Source organism: Magnolia sinica, chromosome 17 (genome assembly GCF_029962835.1).
Source record: "Magnolia sinica isolate HGM2019 chromosome 17, MsV1, whole genome shotgun sequence".
NCBI lineage: Eukaryota > Viridiplantae > Streptophyta > Magnoliopsida > Magnoliales > Magnoliaceae > Magnolia > Magnolia sinica.
This window is the reverse complement of record NC_080589.1, coordinates 8,396,290-8,416,892: the sequence shown is the minus strand read 5'-3', so window position 1 is coordinate 8,416,892 and position 20,603 is coordinate 8,396,290. Positions and strand designations below refer to the sequence as shown.

Genomic DNA, 20,603 nt, shown 5'->3' with positions numbered 1-20,603 from the left:
GCTGGGATTTGAGTTTGCACAAATGGAGCCCGTGGACGTTTAGGATCTTTCCATTGAATGGCTTTGATCATCAACGGTGGGGCCCATAATCTCAATGGATTGGATCGCTGAAACAATGAGTCCCACTGGAACGAACTGACAACCAGAACGTACGGTGGATCTAAAAGCAAGCCAGCCCACTTCCCGAGTTCAGGGCTATCGAAGCGGGCCGGGGTCGGTTTTGTGTCGTTTAAACTAGTTGGGCCGGGCTCATGTCGGTGGTGAATGCAAGCATGTGGCCCACCCGATGAGTGGACTAGCGTGATCTTGTGTAGAAAACAAGCTTACAGTGCTCTCTATCCGATGAATGGCTTGGATCTCGCACACCTACCCCAAAACTCTCTGTCCATCTAAAGCGAGCAAGTACACTCGCGGTCTTTAAACCTCAGTCTTTACTGAAGGATGCCAAGCTTGTGACCGTCCGATCAGTGATATATTTGGAACAAGGCCCATCCATGCATGGCTATCAAAGTGAACCCAAATGTCAGATGACAAACAGAATCGTAGTACAGCGATTTGATGGGAACACCAAGTCCAATCACGGTGAGGCCCATCATATCAACGGTGTGGATGACTGAAGCATTGGGATATGCCACTAGAAACTGCACTGTCTCAAGTGTTCGTTTGGCCCTGTTGTGACTCACGATCCAGCGCGTTTCACCGACCACTGTGGTCCACATGCTGGATGGTCTGATGATCGGAACTGTTCATGTTGTGGAATCTTCGCTGTGTGGGCCACCGTATGGATGATTGCAAACACCACCATGAATATAGAACAGGGAAAATAAGATTTTCAATGGCTAGCGTCCAACTCTAAAATCAAAGGCTGTGATTATCACTTAATCGTGATTATGAGAAAAGACCTTAGCTGTGTGACCTTTATACGAGCCAAGCCCAACCGAGCTTGACCCAAGTTTGGTCCGGCAGCTTCCAGCCTATCTTAATGTTTGAGCTTTTAGTCCATATCATGCCAGATTGAGATTGGTTTGGTTTTATCCAGATATCTTAGTTAGGTTGAGCTAAGTTAAGGTTAACTCATTTTTTTTTGTTAAATAAACGTTATATATAATATGAACTTTTCTTATACAGGGATAACACTATAAATTAATATTAAAAAATATTGATGCAAAAATAACAACACTAAAATGAGTTGAATAAATGGATGAGCAGCGTGGATATGCATCGCATACATTGAGGTGAGCCCCACCACAGGAAATTAATATTGATCCAAACTTTTGTCCCCGATGAGTTTGGATCCTGTGTTGTGGTCAACCAAGGTTTTGTATCTTCCTTATTTTTTGTCTGGTGCCATAAAATGGGTTGAAATTTTTAATGAACTGCCAGATAAGATGCATGTCATTGTGAGGTCCAAAGGGGGCGTTTGCCGCATGGTATTAGATGGGATTAGGTGGGATGGAATTGCATTTTGGTCCATGCCAATTCCACTCGGGCCCATTTGGCCAGGAGGATTGGAAGGGATTGGATGGTATTGGAAGGGGTTGGAAGTTAAATCCCGGGATTGGAGGGTGTGCCAGACAGATTGGGTAATCTGATCCCGAAATATATCAATCCAGCAGATCTTAAGACAATCCACTGACAATGCATCATTACCTTTAAAGCCCATCCAATCCACCCAAATACGTTCAAATTTGCCTAGACGTGTTTGGTTTGAGGGATTGGAAGGGATGGGAAGGTTTAACCCTGGGATTGGCCAGCTTGCCAAACATATTCGATATAGCAATCCCAGGATATGGCAATTCCATGGATCTTAAGACAATCCACTGGCAACACCATCATTACCTTGAAATCCATGCCATCCACACTAATACCATTCAATCCCTTCCAATCCACCTGGCGAAACGGGCCCTCAATGTTTGAGAAGATTGGAAAAGCTTGGAATTAGATTAGATGGAATTGCATTGGTCCTTAGCCAACACCACTCAATGTTAGCAAGTTGTGTAGGTCCCATTATGATGTGTGGGCTATAACCACACCGTCCACGCATTTTTTGAGATCATTTTAAAGCATGGGCCAAAAAATTAGGTAGATCTAAAGCTCAAGTGGACCCCACCATAGAAAGCAACAGGGATTGAATACCTGCCGTCGAAAACATCTTTGGGGCCACATAAGTTTTGGATTTGCCTCATTTTTAGGCTCATGCCATAAAATGAGGTTACAAAACAGATGAACGGTTTGGATATAACACATGTGTTAGTTTCAATAGTTTCAAATGATGGTGGGTACATTCATTCAATGTACCACCATATTACAAACATAGCAAGGAATTTAGTTAATCCCATAATAACATGGGACAATCCCTGCCATATGTTATAATTATGTTTTTTGAATCTCATCCCACCTTTTACATAAGCTATGTGATGAGTGTTGAGGTCACCAAACAAATCGAATCATGCTTTAGCATATTGAGAAAGATATGTGGACCACGGTCATGTGCATGTATTATCCACACTGTCTATCTATTTTTACATATTATTTTAGGAGATATCCAAAATTGAATCACATCCAAAGTTTAAGTGGAGCAAACCACTTGAAACAGTGTGCATTTATCTATATGTATTATATATTATCCACACCGTCCATTCGTTTTTACATATCATTTTAGGACATGACCCTAAAATTGAGTCATATCCAGAGTTCAAGTGGATCACACCTAAGGATGCATTTGTATATAATCTATCAGCTGAATCAAGCTAAATCAAGTTGAGCTGAGGCAATATTGCCTTAGTTTGAGCTTGGTTTGGTTTTTTAAGAGAACTTTGGCTATGAGATTTGGTTTTGTTTAAAATTCTATTGAGGCCAATACCAGCTGATCTTTTTAAAAACAATTGAAGCCAGGCTTATAAGTAGCTTGGTTTATGTCTGGCTTGAACTGTGTCAGTAAAGGAATATGAGTAGTTGAAATCATCCTATCATTTTAACACGTGGGAACCTGTGGGTGGCAGCTATGGGACACACTTGAGTGGATCCATGGATCACCAAGGTCGGTGAATCCATGTGTGTGGGACTCACTGTGAATTATTTTTATCGTATCCACGCCATCCATCCGTCTCTCCAACTCATCATGGGTCATAATCCCCGAAAGTATGGCATATCCAAATCTCAAGTATTACACCATAAAAAATAGTGGTGATTAACAACTCACAATTAAAAACTCGATGGAGACTACCAGAACATTTATTTGCCATCATATGCGTTAATAAGGTTAGAAAGATATGTATGAAAGGACCATACAAATATTAGTTTGATCTAAAACTTTTGTTGCCCACGATAAATATTTAATGGATAAACATCACTGCTTCGAGTGGGGTGGGCAACTTGAGATTTGGATTGTTGTTTATGTCTTATGTCTATTAACAACGTGATTTGTCAATGCTATTGAGTGGAGGTCGATGCTATCAGAAAAATTCAAAAATCTCATTGCTGATTGATGGAATGTTTTGGTATTGTTACTTTATGTCATTGAATTAAGTTTGATACCAGTGGCAGATCTTTAATGGGTGGTCGATTTCATTAAAGTTTCATTAAGTACACATAGAGTTGCATAAGTGTAAAATTTATTTCCTATTCCAATTATAATACTTTATATATCGGGTGTAATCGGAATTTGAGAATAGTAGATGTGTTACAGAGTTTTCTAAATTGTTATTAAGGGTCTATAGGGCATAGATAGAGCTTATGAAGTAGATTTGAGGCTTGTTCTGACGCTTTCATAGTGTATACTCAACACTTTGTGTTGTCATTATTTTATTTTTTATTTTTTAAAAAGAATTTTTCTACCATAATTTGTACCCAGGCTTAGTTGTATGATTATGTGTACTTTGTTTGATTTGTCTACGTATGCTTCCATGGTTCTCAACAAGTAGCACCAAAAACTGATGTATTGAGTTGACAAGAGTGCATATAGGAAAGATATACTAAGGTATGTGTTACCTTGTCAACAGGTTGGATGGCAAATAAACATCACACTGTAGCATGTTTTTAAGGGTAGTCCTTCAATTATCATTGTTTTGTTTAATATGGTCCACCCGAGACTTATATAAGCTTCAATTTCGACTTCATGCCATAAGATGAGTTTGAAAAACGGATGCACGGAGTAGATATACAATTCACACATCGTGGTGGGCCCCACCCACATGCTGGCTCCGGGATCCCGTGTCCGACCCCAACCGGGCAATAATCCGTTCGACCGGGGGCTCCCGTGGGCCCATCGTGATGTATCTGTTTATCCACGCCGTACATCCATTTTCTCAAGTACTTTTAAGGTATGGCCCATCATGATGTATCTGTTTATCCACGCTGTACATCCCTTTTCTCAGGTCCTTTCAAGGTAAGAGCCCAAAAATGAGGTAGCTCCAACGCTAAGTGGACCACAGCAGAAATGACTTTCGCATTCAATGCAACCCAAGCTCATTATTTGGTGTGGTCGGATCCGCCTCATTTAAAGTTTCCAAAATTAAAATGATACGAGAAAATGGATGAAGGGCGTGGATAAACAGATACATCATGGTGGACCCCACAGCAGCCCTGGTCGGACGGAAATTGTCCGGCGGAGGTCGGACGCAATCCACTTCCCAGTTAAGTCGCGTCCGGCAAAAAACGCTATTTTCCAGCGAGGGCAATTTTGGAAAAGAGAAATAGGCAGACAAAAAGGGAAGCAGATTGCGTACTGAGTAACTCCGTACGCTAAGCGTAGTGAGCAAACTTTGTGGACCCCAATTTCATTCATGCATTGTATCCACTCCGTCCATCTCTTTTAACACATAATTTTATTAACTTATCCAAAAAATGGAATATACGCAAACCTCAACTGGACCACACCACCGGAAACAGTGTGAATTGAACATCTACCGTTGAAGAATTCATGGGGGCAGCCAAAGTTTTAGATCAAGCTGATATTTGTGTTTTCCATTCATCCATGTCTTTCTGGTCTTATGAACAGGTTGGATGACAAATAAATATCACTAAAGGCCTTAAAAAAATTTCAACGGTGGAAATCAATAGTTCCACTTTTTCCTGTGGTATGGTCCAATTGAGCTTTTTATATGCATCAATTTTGGGTTGAACCCCTAAAAGGATCTGGGAAAACGAATGGACGGTGTGGATAAACCACATGCATTCACGGTGGGCCCAACAGAGTTTACTCAGTACGATAAGAGCGTACTGAGTTACTCAGTACGCAATCCAATTTCGACAAAAAGGGCCGGAGCGGGTTCTGCTAGGGTTTTAGTTGAAGAAGATTTGAAACGGAAAACAGACCGAAGCAGCTGCAGCAGCTCGAGCTAAAATCAGAGGGTTTTTACTCTCTCTTTCGCAGCGGAGAAACCGACTGTGATTCTCTTTCTCTCTCAGCAGAGAAAACGAGTCGTGACTCTCTCTCTCTTTCTCTCCGAGGAGAAAAGGATTCCTGATTTTTTCTAACCAGAGAAAATTTCAAGGTATGTCATCCATTTGTTGTAATAGATGGATTTTGTTTAGTTGAAGTGCAAAATAATTTGATCCAGGCTGTTCATTTCTTGGACCTCGATCGTGTATGTGCTGTGTTACGAAATCGGGTCGGTCTGGTCATTATGTGGGCCGCTCTTGTATGAATAGAATGGTCGTCTAGAAAAAAACTGTCTTGTCATTCAGCGTCATGTGTATCCCTTTTGATGACTCTAACAATCTGATTTCCCGGCCATGGAAGATATTGAGTTGAAACCCTGCCTGATGAATGGATTGGATTTCTTACATACTGTGCTGACCCAAGTATTCGGACTTGCACTCGTGTACGGGATCCACTAATCAGGTGGGCTGCACTTGTATGTTGAATCTGGACTGTTCGTCATGCTCATCAGATGGTGGGCACCATGAATGTATTGTATCCTGAAAATAGAGAATTTCCACTCATCAGGTGGGCCACAATTGTATTTTGTATATATACTGCTGATGTGTAGACAGGCCTGAATGGACTCGATCGCTCCTATGTTTGCCACATGTGGCGTGCATGATGATCTCTTCTTGCTCAACTGTCTTTTTTTTTTTTTTTTGCAGGATCATGGGCTCACCGAATATCAAAGACCTCTTTACATCATTCAGTCCTTCGTTGGACTTTTTAGCCATTACTTCAGGAGATGGTCGGATTAAGGTTAGTTGCAAATTCCTGTTGCATTCTGCGGCAGGCCATGCATAGGTTAGGATTCACAGAAAGTGCTAGAGATTTAGAATATGCGGATTGCTTAGGCACATTTGGATGTACCTGAAATTACTAGGCGTCATCCATTCTCCCAATCATTTGGGACAGCGGAAAACCAGAACTGCATTTTGCGGGATATGGGTGTTCTTTATTTTTCTGCCCCATATAGATGCCCAATGCATCTCAGATCAGTCCTATCTGAAATGCATTGGATATTAATTTGGGCAGGCAAGCATCCCATCCAACTATCTTTCTCATGATATTCAAATGTATAGATAATGATGGTTGCTAGAAGTATTTGCAGTGAATTCAGTAGCTTGTTGTTTGTAATGATGGTCCTTGTGACATGATTTTGTCTTGTTAGAGACAACCTAGGCCGGACCATGTTTGTGACTGCTGGCCCTTTTGGTGCCAGTAATTCAAATAAGGCAAAATTAGAAGCAATTAAAATTGGTCGCAGCTATATTTGGATTTGCTTGGTTCCTTGGATTTGGTTATTGACGCCTGAGGATGTGAAAAGTGCTACGTCATGTAGTCATGGGTCTGTAGCATAGTTAAATGATCCTTGTAACCATGGATATGAATATCGGTATCGTATTGGCCGATATGGCCGTATCATATCTGTATCGGCACGAGATGATACGCGATACGGGATTCTATGGGCCTGTACTTCAGACTTATGCTCATGCTCCTGTTTCCTGGCTATTTATACTTGCTAACATTTTGAAATAGACACTTGAATATGTTTCGGCTTTGCTACACTCTTCATGCAACTATACTCTCAGGAACTAGGCATTTCCCTTGAAGGGCTAAAACATTGATGTGATTGAAGTCATGGATATATGCGAACACAATTCTTTTTTTTTAAAAGGATGATATAAGCAAACATAATGCATTTTGTTCCCAAAATAACCCTTTATGTCATTTTATTGAGATTTAGAACATTGACGTGAAAGCTATTTTCTGGAAGGAAAGTTACGTGGATTTTTTCAGTGGTTGCTTGTCACATATATATTTTTGATGGGTAACGAGCATTGCCTTTTTTTATCGCCAGATATGGGACACTTTGAAGGGACAAGTACAGACCGAGTTTGCAGACATCACATCAACTGATGACACAAATCTGTCCAGTAAGTCTGAAAGCGGGCATCTTTCACTTGATTACACTTGCATGAAGTGGGTGCATTTCGGGCACAAGGTTCGTGTTCTAGATAAGCTTGGATGTTTAGGATATTATTCTTATTTTTTAGCCTTTTGGATCATACCCAGCATTTTTTTTTGGACTGGCTTTGTGTAATTTGGTTCTGTTTATGAATTTTAGAAGAAAAGGAAACCTGCGCATTCGTTGTTAGTGTTAGGGACGGGCAGTGGTGATGTTTTGGCTCTGGATGTTGCAGCTGGTCAGCTGAGGTGGAGAGTAAATGACTGCCATCCTGGGTGAGTTTTTCATAATATCTTTGACACGGAATCTGAGTTTGAGAATTATTTGCCAGCATGGCTGCCTAACTGGCACCGCCAAGAACTAAGTTCTAGCTGATGTTTGTCTGGTTGTTGCGAGTTGATGTGATTGTTTTGAGAAATATTGACAAGAACGAAGAAACATAGTGAAAGGAACACCATGAAAGTAAGAAAAGAGGAATAAAATGTCATGTTTAGTATTTAAATGTATTACCTAAATTGTTAGACGTTGGCTCCTTAAGATTGTACTGGAAACCCTATTTTACTACTGTAAACGTTGGGCAGTATGTGTGAAGCATGTGGAGATAGAGGGTGTGTTCATGCATTATTGCATGCATGTGAGCCTCTGCAAGATTCCCTGGGCTGAGGATAATATAGCTCATCTTGTATTACATTCCAAATTTGTTTCTCCTGTCTAATATTTTTTCTTCTAATGATTGATACAATGCATGTCAACTTTGGAGTGTTTATTTATCTTTTACTATGCTGACACTATCATGTGTGATTGTATGGATGTCATAGCTAGCAATCTGGCTCAAACTTTGTATCAATGGCATCTAACTATCTTTGATAATGGGCAGGGGTGTCAATGCCATTTCTTCTTCTAACAAGGGTTCATGCATATATACTGCGGGTGCTGATGGTATGGTTTGCCAGATTGATTTGTCTGCTGGGAGCCTATTAGGGAAGTTTAGGGCATCTACAAAGGCGGTGTCCTCTTTGTCCATCTCTTCAGGTATGAAAATTGTTTGAATGACTTCCTACTTACCCTTTTGAGCTTTAGATGAAGTTCATGCTCTGATATTGTATTTTAAGTGGTTATGTTTTTGTCAAGAAGTCAAGATATATTCCACACCAAAGCCTACATTGTGTGTGATAGCATCAGCACTATTACGTTTTATTTTGTCGGGGATTCGTTTGTCTAATCTAGTGCTTAGATGGAAATTCTGAATGTGTTTAGACATTTGGTTAGTCATCCGTGTTCATTATCTTACCCTTTTTATGCTTCTTTTTGGGACTTTCTATTCTTTTCAGTTAAATGAGATGATTGAATTGAAGAGTAAGACGGAGGCAACCCACTAGTTTGATGATGTTTTTTGCTTGTAGGATGAGAATTGTGACTTGGAAATTATTCACTTCTCTCAGCCCTTTAAAGGGGTTTAACACTCCAAATTTAGGCTCAATAACAGAGCTGCATCTGGGGTTGCTTGCTATTTATTAGACTTTTTTTTTTTTTTTTTTTTCCAATGGGACTGGTGCCATGTTTCTCATTTTGTTTGCATGTTTTCTTCTGTCCTGAACAATTTCAATGCTGATAAACAGAGCATGAACTAGTAAAAAAACCATGGTGTGCCGTAAAGGGCGTCACGTAAAGGAAATGGTGGCAGCCGTTACATGTTACGGGGTTGTAAAGGCCGTAATGGCCGTTACGGAAAAAATGACCCATAAAGGCCATGATAGTCCTCGTAATGGCCCATTACGCCTCCTGTAAAGGCCTTGATGGCCCCGTAATGGACTGTTACGGGGCCTATACAGTGTTTTTTTTTTTTTTTTAAAAAAATTTTCAATTAAAAAAAAAAGGAGACCATGACCCAGTATTGTAAAGGTAATGGTGGTGGCCGTTACAGAATACCTTGAAAAAAACATATACATGGAATGAAATGGATAACATCATAAATTTCATCTATGCCATTGTTGTCTGGTTATTTTTCAAATTTATTATCTGATTGAATACCGATTGAAATCATTGAATTGACTACATGCCTTGCTGATTGGAATTGTACCACTTTTTGTTGCTTGTTTTCTGGAAACGTCCCAACTCTAAATGATTTTCTCTGGTTATTTTACTAGTCTATTGCTAGTTTATTTCCTTATTTCAGCTTTTTTTAATTGCTTAGTTTATGGATTAAATTGCTAAGGTAATTTGTCCTTGTCAGATGGGAAAATATTAGCCACGGCAGCTGCTCAGTTGAAAATTTTTGATTGCCCTGATAATAAAAAGATACAGAAGTTTTCTGGCCATCCTGTGAGTGTATACCATTTCCTTGTATAGTTTTTGTGCATTCCTTTCTTTTATATTGTTCTTTTGTTGTTTGCTTGTATTTTTCTTTGGTTTGCTACTTGACAAGGACCGCTGATTTCAATTACTTTGTGCACACTACTGTCATATAGGTTGCTGTTCGTTGCATGATCTTCACCGAAGATGGGAAGTACATCCTATCTTCTGCTCTTGGTGAAAGATACATTGCAATGTGGAAAATAGATGGTGTCAAAAAGCAATCTGCAAGCTGTGTGCTTTCGATGGATCATCCCGCAGTCTTTCTGGACAGTAAGGGCACAGAAAGTGGGGAAACAGATGATGAAAGTTTAAATGTTTTAGCCATTTCAGAGTTAGGTGTTTGCTATTTTTGGCATGGGAAGAACATCGAGGAATTACGCAATTCTAAGCCTACAAAGATCTCATTATCTCCTGAGGCATCGCTCCCGAAGAATCACAAGGGTTCGGTACCTACCATATTTGCTGCAAACTTACAAGGCATTGTGAAACCTGCCTCTGGGCAAGTGTTTGTTGCTTATGGTTCCATAGTAAAGCCATCATTTGAGAAACTCCTAGTTCAGCGTGGTATTGATGTGAACTTAAACAGCTCCCATGATGGGGTTCTTTTGCCAAAAGATTGGTCTTCTTCCAAGTCCCAGAAAGGCCATGTGTTGCAAAATGAAGGTATGATGTGTAATGGTAGATTTTCGCATTGAAAGGAACTAAAATATGCCTAAATTTCTATTTATGTCACTCTTTTGAAATTTCCTTATTTCATTTTCCAAAATGTCTCTATATCATACCTTAGATTTGTTGAGAACTTTTAACAGTTTAAAATGCACTTACTACTTCTATTATGATTGAACAGTCATCGCTTTAGACCGTGCAAATGCTGAAGATGCGGTACTTCCAATACCAAAGCTACATGATGTTCATGTCAAAAAGAGAAAGCACAATAAGATGCAAACTACCGTTGATCATGAAGAAGTAATGGCTGATGTTGTCGTTAGCAGGAAGAGTGAAGTTGGGCCCTTGAGCATTGAAGGTAGGCAAAACATTGTATTTTGGAAGATAGTTGAACCCTAGCTGTTGACATTTGCATCTTCTTATAGTGTTCAAAGAGTGATAGAATCATCATTCGCATTTTATGATGCATAAACATCCTTAATTTAGTTCTGCATCGATCGAAAAGTTCAGAGTATGTTTATGACCAAACTGCTAAGTATTCTCCTTAAATATACATATGGTAGCATATGTTATTAGATTTTTTTTTTTTTTAAATTATTATTATTATTATTATTATATTTTTTTTAAGGAGGGGTTAGCATATGTTACTAGTTGGAACTTGTCTAATAGCAACATGACACATTTTAGGCATGCATGTCTAGCACATGTGTGTAGTTATATGCTGGTGGCCTACTGTGAGTGGTGTTGCAGCCAGCAGGAGACCATCCGTGTGAGAAAAAAGGCGGGTGGCCTGGGTGGGCCTCACCATGATATTATGTGAAATTTAATCCGATCATCATTTGTCTCACCCCATGTCTAGGGCTCAAATATCAGACCCATCCATGATTTAGGTGGACCACATGATTGAAATGAGTGTATTGGGGGACGCCCACCTTGCAAACTATTTCCCTTAGTGTGGCTCCCCTGAATGACAGACGGGCTTGACTTTTGGGTTCCCAGGTCTAACATTTTGTGTGGCATCTAATGGTTGGAGTGGATTTCACACACTCAATTTGGTGGCCCTATAAAAAATCAAGGGTGAAAGTCTCTCTCTCAATTGTTTCCGTTAGTGTGCACCTAAATCACTGGTCAACCTATTTTTTTGGCTTTAGACCTAACATGGGATGATGCTTATAATGGTTAGAGTGGATTTTCACATACACAATGTTGCGCCCTGCCAAAAATCAAGTGTGTGTATCCCCTCCCAACAAAGTGTTCTGTATGTGTTACAATACGGTCGTAAAGGCCGATAAGTATAGGTAACGGCTGTGATTGTCACGCGATACGGGGGTGAAATGGGGAAGCTGGTTTTTTGGGACTATATTGGCTGTTATGAGGCATAACGATCGTTACTCCAATAACGGTTGAAAAATGAGCACTTTTTTTTTTCCGTATTTAAATCCATTTTTCTCCTCATTTATTATTATTATTATTATTATTATTTTCACTTTTCTCATTTAAAAAAGCTTTCCTAAATTATTCTACAATAGATTTTGACCACTCTTGCTATAGTTTTTAGGATTAAAATCGTAAATTGAAGTGATTTGGGCAAATAGAAGCTCGAAAGGCTATTTTTTTTATTTATTTAAATAATTTGAAAAAGTGATATTTATGCCTTTTTTTTCCCCTTCGATTTCTAGTTCTAATGCTTGCTTGTAATGTGTAAATATTATAGAGACATAACTATGTTCATAAATTTACTAGACAACTAGATACAATACTCACCAAAGAGTGGACCGTTACATTACCATAAACACATTCAAAATAAAAAATGAGTACATATTTGGAATATTTACATGATTATGAATTTTGTAAATGTTTTTCCAGAATTATTCGGTAATTTTTTTTCCAGCCGTTACGAGGGTCGTAATGGTCATTAGTCATTATGCCCCCCGTATCAGTAATGGTGGTGACTGTTACGACGACCATTACCGATACAGAATACCTTGCTCCTGACTGTTTCCCTTGGTGTGGCCCACCTAAATCATAGATTCTCCTGGTTTTCGAGCCCTAAACCTAATGTGGGCTACGCACCTGATAATTTGGAGTGAATTTCAGAAACACATGGGGGTGGGGCCTGCTTGAGCCACGCAACCCTTTGCTCGCAAGAGACCATCACTATGAGGTTGTTTGGCAACTTGTATTTGAAAGGAATTAAGGGTATTTGAGAGTTTTGGGTGCATTTGGGAGTGTGGAACTGGGGGGATTTTGATTCAAGTGTAATCCAAATTCCTCCTTTTGACACTTTTGAAAACACGGGTGAAAGGTGAGAATCGAAATCGATTCGGCTGAAATCCTTCTATGGATATGATTTCGACCCTTGAGGGGCCCCCATTTAAAAACGCAGTCGCACCTCTCTCTCTCATAGCCTCACCTCTCTCTCTCTCTCTCTCTCTCTCTCTCTCTCTCTCTCTGCGTCATGATTCCGACAGTGTTTCCAACCAACAGTGAGCAACTCTGTCGTCTCTGATCACCATGTCACTGTCGAACATGCCATTGATTCCGGCATCATATCCGACTTGGACCAACACAGGAATCCATTTTGGCAACCCGATTCCACTGATCAGGTTGGGTGAAAGAGAGAAAAAACCCATTCTGATAGCCCTCATTGTCTGTCATTGCTTCTGTCAATGTCATCAACACCAACCTCTCTCATAGCCACACCTCTCCATCCCTCTCTCACAACCCTCTCTTTCTCTGTCACAACTTCATCATCGAACCACAGCTCTTATGCTTGAGCATCAAGATCAATTTGGAAATTTGTTGAGAATAGGATTTTGAATCTAACTTTAGTAAGAAATGGACTTGTCTCAGCACCTATTTATGACTGTTGAAATAGCTTGATGCTTCTGGAGAGATTGTCGTCTTATATAAGTATAGAGCTTCGCTAAGCGTGCACACACATGCACTAAAGCTCGCATACAGGCCACACGTGCCAGCATGGTACATAGGTGCAAGATCCTATCCATCCATCAGGTTTGTCCGGCATTCTACATGTTTTCCCAAAAATAAATCTAGTCCACTCAACATGTAGGGCCAATGTTGGAAACATGTGGATGGGTTAGAAAACTTTAGCCAAGTTTTTCAGAGCCATGCATTTGTTTTGCAAACCGTAGCCCACCTGAACACTGAATCAATCTGATTCTTTGGCTATGGCATCAATATACCATTTTGATGGATGAATTGGATATCAGACCTGTCGTGCCATGGCACACTTGTGTGGCATGTACATGAGTTTTATTGCATGTGTGTGGGCCTAGCAAAGCTCTATAAGTATAAGAATGGCATGCAAATGTTCTTTTGGTTTAATGATGTATTAGTTTGACCATCCATGGATTCCTATGCATATATTATTCATATAACACTTTGATGTAATAAATCTTTCTATAAAATTTGGAGGTTATGCTTGGTCACTTTTCTTCCTGTTATTTGTTTGTGCAGATGACCGGGAAAAGGTTGAAGAAGATCCTGCTACAATATGCATGGAGGACAGGCTTAGATCACTAGGAATCCTTGCTAAAGAGGAAGATCTTGGTAAAGAGAATTATCTGGAGATCCACCGATTGGTTGAAGCTAACATGCCAACAAAGAAGGTTGGTGTCTTCAAAGAATAGGTAAACCATGCATTTAGATAAGGAGGAATTGCGATTTTTGCTTCTACAAATGATATTTTGGATCTTCGAGCGAACTCCCTCTTGAGACACACCTCTTTAATGCTTCAATTGCCATTTCTGAGTTCTGACTAAGTCACTATCTTCTCCATCAGATTCGGGCTGTTGTCTTATCTATGAGCCCCAGTGATGCGTACAAGTCTCTGAAGGTCTTAGTGGCTGCATGGAGGTCAAGGTATTCAGTCCCTATTTTTATCTTAAATATACTGAGTCTTGAGAAATGCTCCAGTGCTCCCAGAACATTATAAAGTTATAGTGCTCCTAGTTGCATCAGTTCAGTTAGTCCAATTGATCGATCTCAACTGTATGTTAAGTCCAGAACACATTTCTAAGGATGCTGTGAAAAATTCGTACTGATCTGATGATCCAATTCATCCTTGATTTGGCCTTATTTTTTGTAGCCATCATTTTTCCAAGCCATGGATGGGATGGCTAGGATTGCCTAGCAAAAGTGACGCATTAGAATCATGAGCAATCCATGATGGTCTCTAACAAATAGATAGATCAAATTGTTGACTGGATCTATTTTTTGTGTAAATGATCTTGACTGACCGTATTAAAGACCATTGATCAGTGGTTAACATTTTTTTAGATTGGTATGATGCTTGCATGGTTACTCATGAAATGTGCATTGGACCTAGTGAACAGTCTAGATTGATGGACTGGATAGTTCAGGTGTCCCATGCAACTAAATGCAACCAGGAGCAGTATAACTTATAGTGCTTTGAGAGCATTGGAGCATTTCTCTTGAATCTTCTAAGATTGAGGTGGGGTGATGCCATTTTAGAATTAGAAGAGGGTTAAATATATTGGATCTTTTAAGATCAAGGTAGTGTGATGCCATTTTAGATTTAGGGCAGTGATGCAAAAATCTCAGGTGAAAGGTTGTACTGTACATTTTGGGTTTTTTTGGGGTTGTACAACTTTTCCAGGGGTTTTTTAGGCAATGGCATGGAGGGGGTAATAGTAAGAAGGGTAGAGAAGTGTGGTGGATGGAACTTTTCTAGAATAAGCTAGAAAAGTTGCAGAGCAACTGGCCTCTTAATCTGATTACATCTTAATTTAAACATCTGTTTTCAACAGGTCAGGCAGTGGAAAATATGTTCTTCCATGGATATGCAGTATATTAGTGAACCACAGTCGCCATGTAATATCTCAGGAGCCGTCTGTACACATGCTTGATACCTTATGCGAGGTATATGATCTTAAAGTCATTTATAGCAACTCTTATCTATTAATGAAGCAAAGTTATGTTCCTCATCTCTTGTTGCTGGATTCGCAAGAGTGGCCCACTAAATTCCTGTAACTAACTATTGCAGATGACGAAGTCCAAATGTGCAGCTATTCAACCTCTATTACAGTTGTCTGGCCGTCTGCAGCTCATCATGGCACAGGTCAAGAGCTTCTTTCTTCTTATCCTTAATAGCAGTCTCCTTGTACACTGATTGATGTTCTCTCTTATGTTTTCAGGTCGACAAAGCAGGACAGAACACAGGTCCAGCACTATCAAACGGTCATCAGGTGGATGAAAGTGACGATGAAGACGAAGATGAAGATGTTGACGAAGTCGTTTATGGACAAGAAGAGGAAGAGGAGGAAGAAGATAAATCCCCAAGTGATAGCGATGTTGATAACTAGGCGCATCGAAGATCAAAAGCAAAAGGTACCTTTCTTTGTTAATTGCTTCTTTGTATCATCTATCACTAGTGATACATCTCCCTACAAGGTACGCAAAGTGGTGGCAACATGCCCAACTAGGCTGGTCTGGGGTTGGTCCTAGCCCTACTTCCCTAAACCCGGCCTTTGCCTAGCCTCTAATACCCTAAGCCTGGGCCTGGCCCCATGGGCCTGTAAGGCAAAGGTGTAAATGATCAAAGGTGTGAAATAGGCAAGAATATTCTCCCTAAACCTGGCCTTCGCCTAGCCTCTAATACCCTAAGCCTGGGCCTGGCCCCATAGGCCTGTAAGGCAAAGGTGTAAATGATCAAAGGTTTGAAATAGTCAAGAATATTCTTTTAGGGCATTCACTGTGTTTGGCGAGTCCCTTCATATAAACGGTTTGGATCATGGAAACATGAACTGAATCAATCCAGTTTCTTTAAACTACACTTATGGTGAATGAGAAGTGACCACGAGTGTCTTTAAACTGTCCGTTCTTTTTGTATAATGGTGCCCCACTAGATGATCTCACTTTGTCATTCATCATTGTCTTGGGTTCAGCGCAGCTTGGACATTGGGCCTAGTTTTCAAGGCCGGTCCCCGTTCTTTGGCCAAGCTTAAGGGCTCAATTTGTGACTGTACAGGGTAAAGCTGCTTAGATCGGGACCGGCTCAGCCATCTTGGGCCATGGCTTGCCCTAAGCTTGCCCTGAGGCTTGGCCCCGTGTTGGGCTGGCCCTGTATGGCTTAAAATCGAGGCCTGCTGTCCTAAGCCCATACAGGGTTTAAGCGGTATATGGCTTAAAATATAGGTCTGGTGTTAGGCCCAGGCCAGGACCAATGATGAATGGCCCTACCTGGTCCGTTGGTGGTGCAGTCCAATCATTAAAGACATTTGTGAGTGGTCCTGTTCAATATACATGTGTATTTCATCTTTCAATTCACACACGACGGGACATGTAGATGGAGGAAATGCCCCTAAAATTCTCTAAATTTGGACTCATTTCAAACCTTTGATCATTTCACTCTTCTCCTCATGGAGGCGACCTAGCCCGGCCTGGCCTTGTAGGGTGAGGGCGGGGGCCTTTTTAGCTCGATTTGGGCCAGGAACAGGCTCGGGTGAGGGTTAGGCCACTAGGGCCAGGCTAGGGTGAGCCTTAGCCTGGCATGGCCTTGTAGGGTCGGGGCTAGGGCTCTTTTAGCCCGATTGGGTCTAGGACCATGGCTTAGGGGACTAGGGCTAAGGCCAATCTGGCCCCGCCCTTGCTAGGTCCATTGTCACCTAGGTACGCAGACGTCGACATTTTTTAATGTTTTCTCTGCTGAAAGTTTCTTTTTCAAGTACCTTTTATAGCATCCTCAAGCCTTGTGCTCAAAGAATGAGGTCGGTGCAGTTGTCTGGATGGCTGATCTGATGGGTGCTACCATAATGGACCATGCAGCGAAAATCTCCAACACTGGAAGATCCTAGACATCCAATTTGTCGTCTTATTTCCATTTAAAGTGGACTGTTGCTACTATGTTACTTTTCTTAGGCATCTATTTGCAGGATCCCAGTTGAAGGATCAGGTTTGTTGAATTTTGGGCTGGTTTTTTGAAATGGTCCATCCTCAGCTGAGGCCCATCAGATCAGCTTCCCACTTACGGAAACTCAGGGCCAAAGGATATTGGACGTATCCACAGGCCAGGAATCATATACTTGGTCATATTTATACATTTGTACTGATTTGAACCTACCTGGCTCATGGTCCATTGTTCTTCACAGTAGAAGTCACGGCGGTGAAAAATCAAGATGCATGGAACAAGGTTCCAGAAATCACCAATCAACTCGCAATTTGCAGTCACATGCTAATCAGTTTGTTGAGAGCTGCTCACGGATCTCTTGCTGGTTCGAATTTTGGTAACTACGAGTTCAATCTTTTTAGTTCGGTATTTCTGATTTTTTCAGGCTCTGTTGACAGATGCCTGGATTTTGGTCTTGCTAAGAGGTACAAAAATAGCTCCAACTGATATGATGGTAAAAAAGAAAATCCCATGTCTTCAGTGTAATAGGCATTATTTATGCTAAAATATAATATCCTTGCTGCCGTCTACACAAAATAGAATCTGATTGGCATTGGTTGATATGGCTAGCAGCCACAACTGGTGTTGGAAGCAGTTCTTTTGACATTGGCAATATTCTCTCTTCCTTCCTTTCTATTTTTCCATCTTTTCTTCTTCTCTTCTTCTTCTTCCTCCTATTTTTCCTTTCTGGTGGCCCGTAGTTTATAAGCGCTACACTCCTATGTTAGTTTTGCACCTTTTAGAAATTGGTGGTGGCTCTTCAAACGTATGCATGGCATATGGTTGTACGGCAATCCAGATTGTTGCTGCAAAGACCCAACTACGGATGGAGCTTAACTGATTTTTTTTTTGAACGGTGATGAATTTATTCAATAAAAGCCTTAGACAAAAAATACAAAGATGAAAACTCAAAAGAAGATTACAACTCAGCCCAATTATGTGGAAACTCCCCGATAATCTTTTGATGCAAACACCTATTCCTTAAAGTGAGCTATTGCCTTTTGAAAAGTTGCCATGACTTATCAGCTCCCTTTCTCTTTCAATATCTCTCTCTGCTACCATAAAAGAAAAAGTCGACTTTTCGACATGCATCGGCTGGAGAGTAACTCCTGCTGCTTCTTCCCTTGCTGTTTTGCATTAACTGCGTCTGATGACTCCAACTTTTTGTTTCTCAAGCCGCCATGTGTCGTGCCATCAGTTGATTCTTCTGATGAACCTTCTGATCAATAGGAGCTGGGCACAAGAGATTTTTGACTTCCAGTGCTCCTCGAGAGCAGCCTCTCTGTGCACTTTCACTGCAATTTTTGCTTCCCCTACTCTGATATAATCTGATCATGATTATATCTGGGATTGATTCAAGGTTTTTTTTTTTTCAAATCCAAATTCAGGCATATTGCAGCTCGTCACTGTCATCCATTTGAGAGTCGATCAAAACTACCAAGCCAATACACACTCCAAGCACTTGAAAGATTTCATTAGCCCAAAACTCCATTGGAATGCCCCAAAATTGAAACCATGTCTCCTCCCAACCGAAGACAGACCATTCTTCCCAATGCTGAATACTCCCTATCACACCCTTTTTGTTCACTGAGCAAGCTGAGAGAACAGATTCAATGTAATCTTTTGCCAGTGAGAGAGCAAGAATTAAGTTTGTTTGAATCTTTCTAACACTATTTTATTCATCAATACCATTACAATGGGTCGACAACCATTCCATTATATCATCTTTTTGATGTTCCTGGTCTAACTGAAACCACTAAACTGAGATTAAATGATGGATTCTGCCAGAACTTTCTCATGAATATGTACTTCCGGCCCTTCCACTGATTAACTCCCGACATATGCATTTTTCCTCAACCGATTCCAGTGACTACTCTCCCTCTGAGTTTTGCTTAGTCCGCTACTTTCTACTAATCTCCTTTAGTTTGAACAGCTTTCCCTCTCCCCTTCTGATTTGTGTGCTAGATCATCCTTTGTGATAATGAAGTAGCTCCCCTCTTTTCTCATCCATCCTTCCTATGAATTCCTCAGTAACCATCTTCCGATTTTCCCCTTGTTTATATATATATAAAATCGCTGGCTCATACCTCACTCTTTGAACGTGTCGTTTCATCCCTTTGAACCTTTCACCATCCAGCAATTTCACCTGCCTTGTCTACTTTCGCTTCCGAAAACATTCAAACAAAAGCAATTCATTTTACTTTTGCATCCAAACGCTCCCCAGTGATTTGAATACAAAAAAAAAACTAAAAAAAAAAAAATGCTGATCCTCAGATTTCAGGCTCTTCACAGGTGTAGAACTAGTTCTGGAATCCGCAAATGATGCTATGACCGCTTCTTTCATTATATATATATATGGACTCTGGAAAACATGACGTGATTAAAACTGCTGTGGGCTTGTAAGTGTATTGGTCAGACCCCAAAAATCAGGGCTAGATTATTGTAGTCATCTGGCAAGTGATCTGCAGCAAAATGGTTCCAGCAGGGGCTTGATCAGTGGTTCACATTGAACCATTTAACTACACAAAAATTGGATGGTTAGTGTTGTTCAATCGCTGCAAATTTGGTCTCCTAGACCATCCGTGCAGTAGCCCATCAAATGAACGGTCCTGATCATGACATGTTTCCCACTTGCATTTTAAAGAGGGAGCTGCATGGTTCTTATGCAGGAAGTTTTTATTACTGTGGAGTTTTGCACCTGTGTGCACTCTCTATGCATACAGCTAATGCAGGAACAGTTGCGAGGTTTGTGAAATCCAAGCCGTTATCAGGTAGGCCTTACCATGTGGATCATCAAACAAATGTTTTCTTTTTGCTTTTTTAAATCCATGCCCCCTTACAAGTGTCCATTTTCCTTTCACCTCTTTGACGAGCAGAGCCGCTGGATTTTTGGGCAGGGCATTTTCACGGTAGAGTCTGCCTGATTAAAGGTCAGAATGGGCCTTGCTTGCGTAAGACTATCAATGGTCCAGGCCCTATGGTACATGTTGATGCAGATATCTGGTTGTCCTTACCAGACCTGTCCTAACCAGGCCCAAGTAAAATGACGACATCTCCTGGCTAAAATAGGGGACCTTCCATTGCCAAAGTTAGACAGAGAATCTGGGTCTATTTGCATTAGGGTTTTAGTGCATACTTTTCTCTGTAGATTAGGACTATTTATAGCCCCGGGTGAATTCCATAGATGGAAAATCCCCTCATTCGGTAGGTGTGTTACGATTCCTATGATAAAGTCGAGTAGTCGGAACTTGGGAACT

The 20,603-nt window shown here is 40.7% G+C and overlaps 1 protein-coding gene across 3 annotated transcripts; it reads left to right on the top strand.

The window, feature by feature from the left end:
• Positions 1 to 5,275: 5,275 nt before the first annotated feature.
• LOC131230891 (uncharacterized) lies at positions 5,276 to 17,980 on the top strand. 3 transcript variants are annotated; one of them, XM_058226916.1, is made up of 14 exons: positions 5,276 to 5,495; positions 6,091 to 6,184; positions 7,287 to 7,430; positions 7,554 to 7,669; positions 8,272 to 8,426; positions 9,628 to 9,716; positions 9,863 to 10,412; positions 10,597 to 10,773; positions 13,896 to 14,047; positions 14,221 to 14,294; positions 15,209 to 15,320; positions 15,445 to 15,519; positions 15,596 to 15,788; positions 17,549 to 17,980. In XM_058226916.1, exons 2-13 carry the CDS (start codon positions 6,095 to 6,097, stop codon positions 15,761 to 15,763), a joined length of 1,902 nt encoding a protein of 633 aa, XP_058082899.1. In that variant the 5' UTR covers positions 5,276 to 5,495; positions 6,091 to 6,094; the 3' UTR covers positions 15,764 to 15,788; positions 17,549 to 17,980. The 3 variants fall into 3 exon arrangements, with proteins under 3 accessions (XP_058082899.1, XP_058082898.1, XP_058082897.1); XM_058226915.1 differs by having other exon boundaries at positions 14,221 to 14,300; positions 17,552 to 17,980; XM_058226914.1 differs by having other exon boundaries at positions 14,221 to 14,300.
• The last annotated feature ends 2,623 nt before the right edge of the window (positions 17,981 to 20,603 follow it).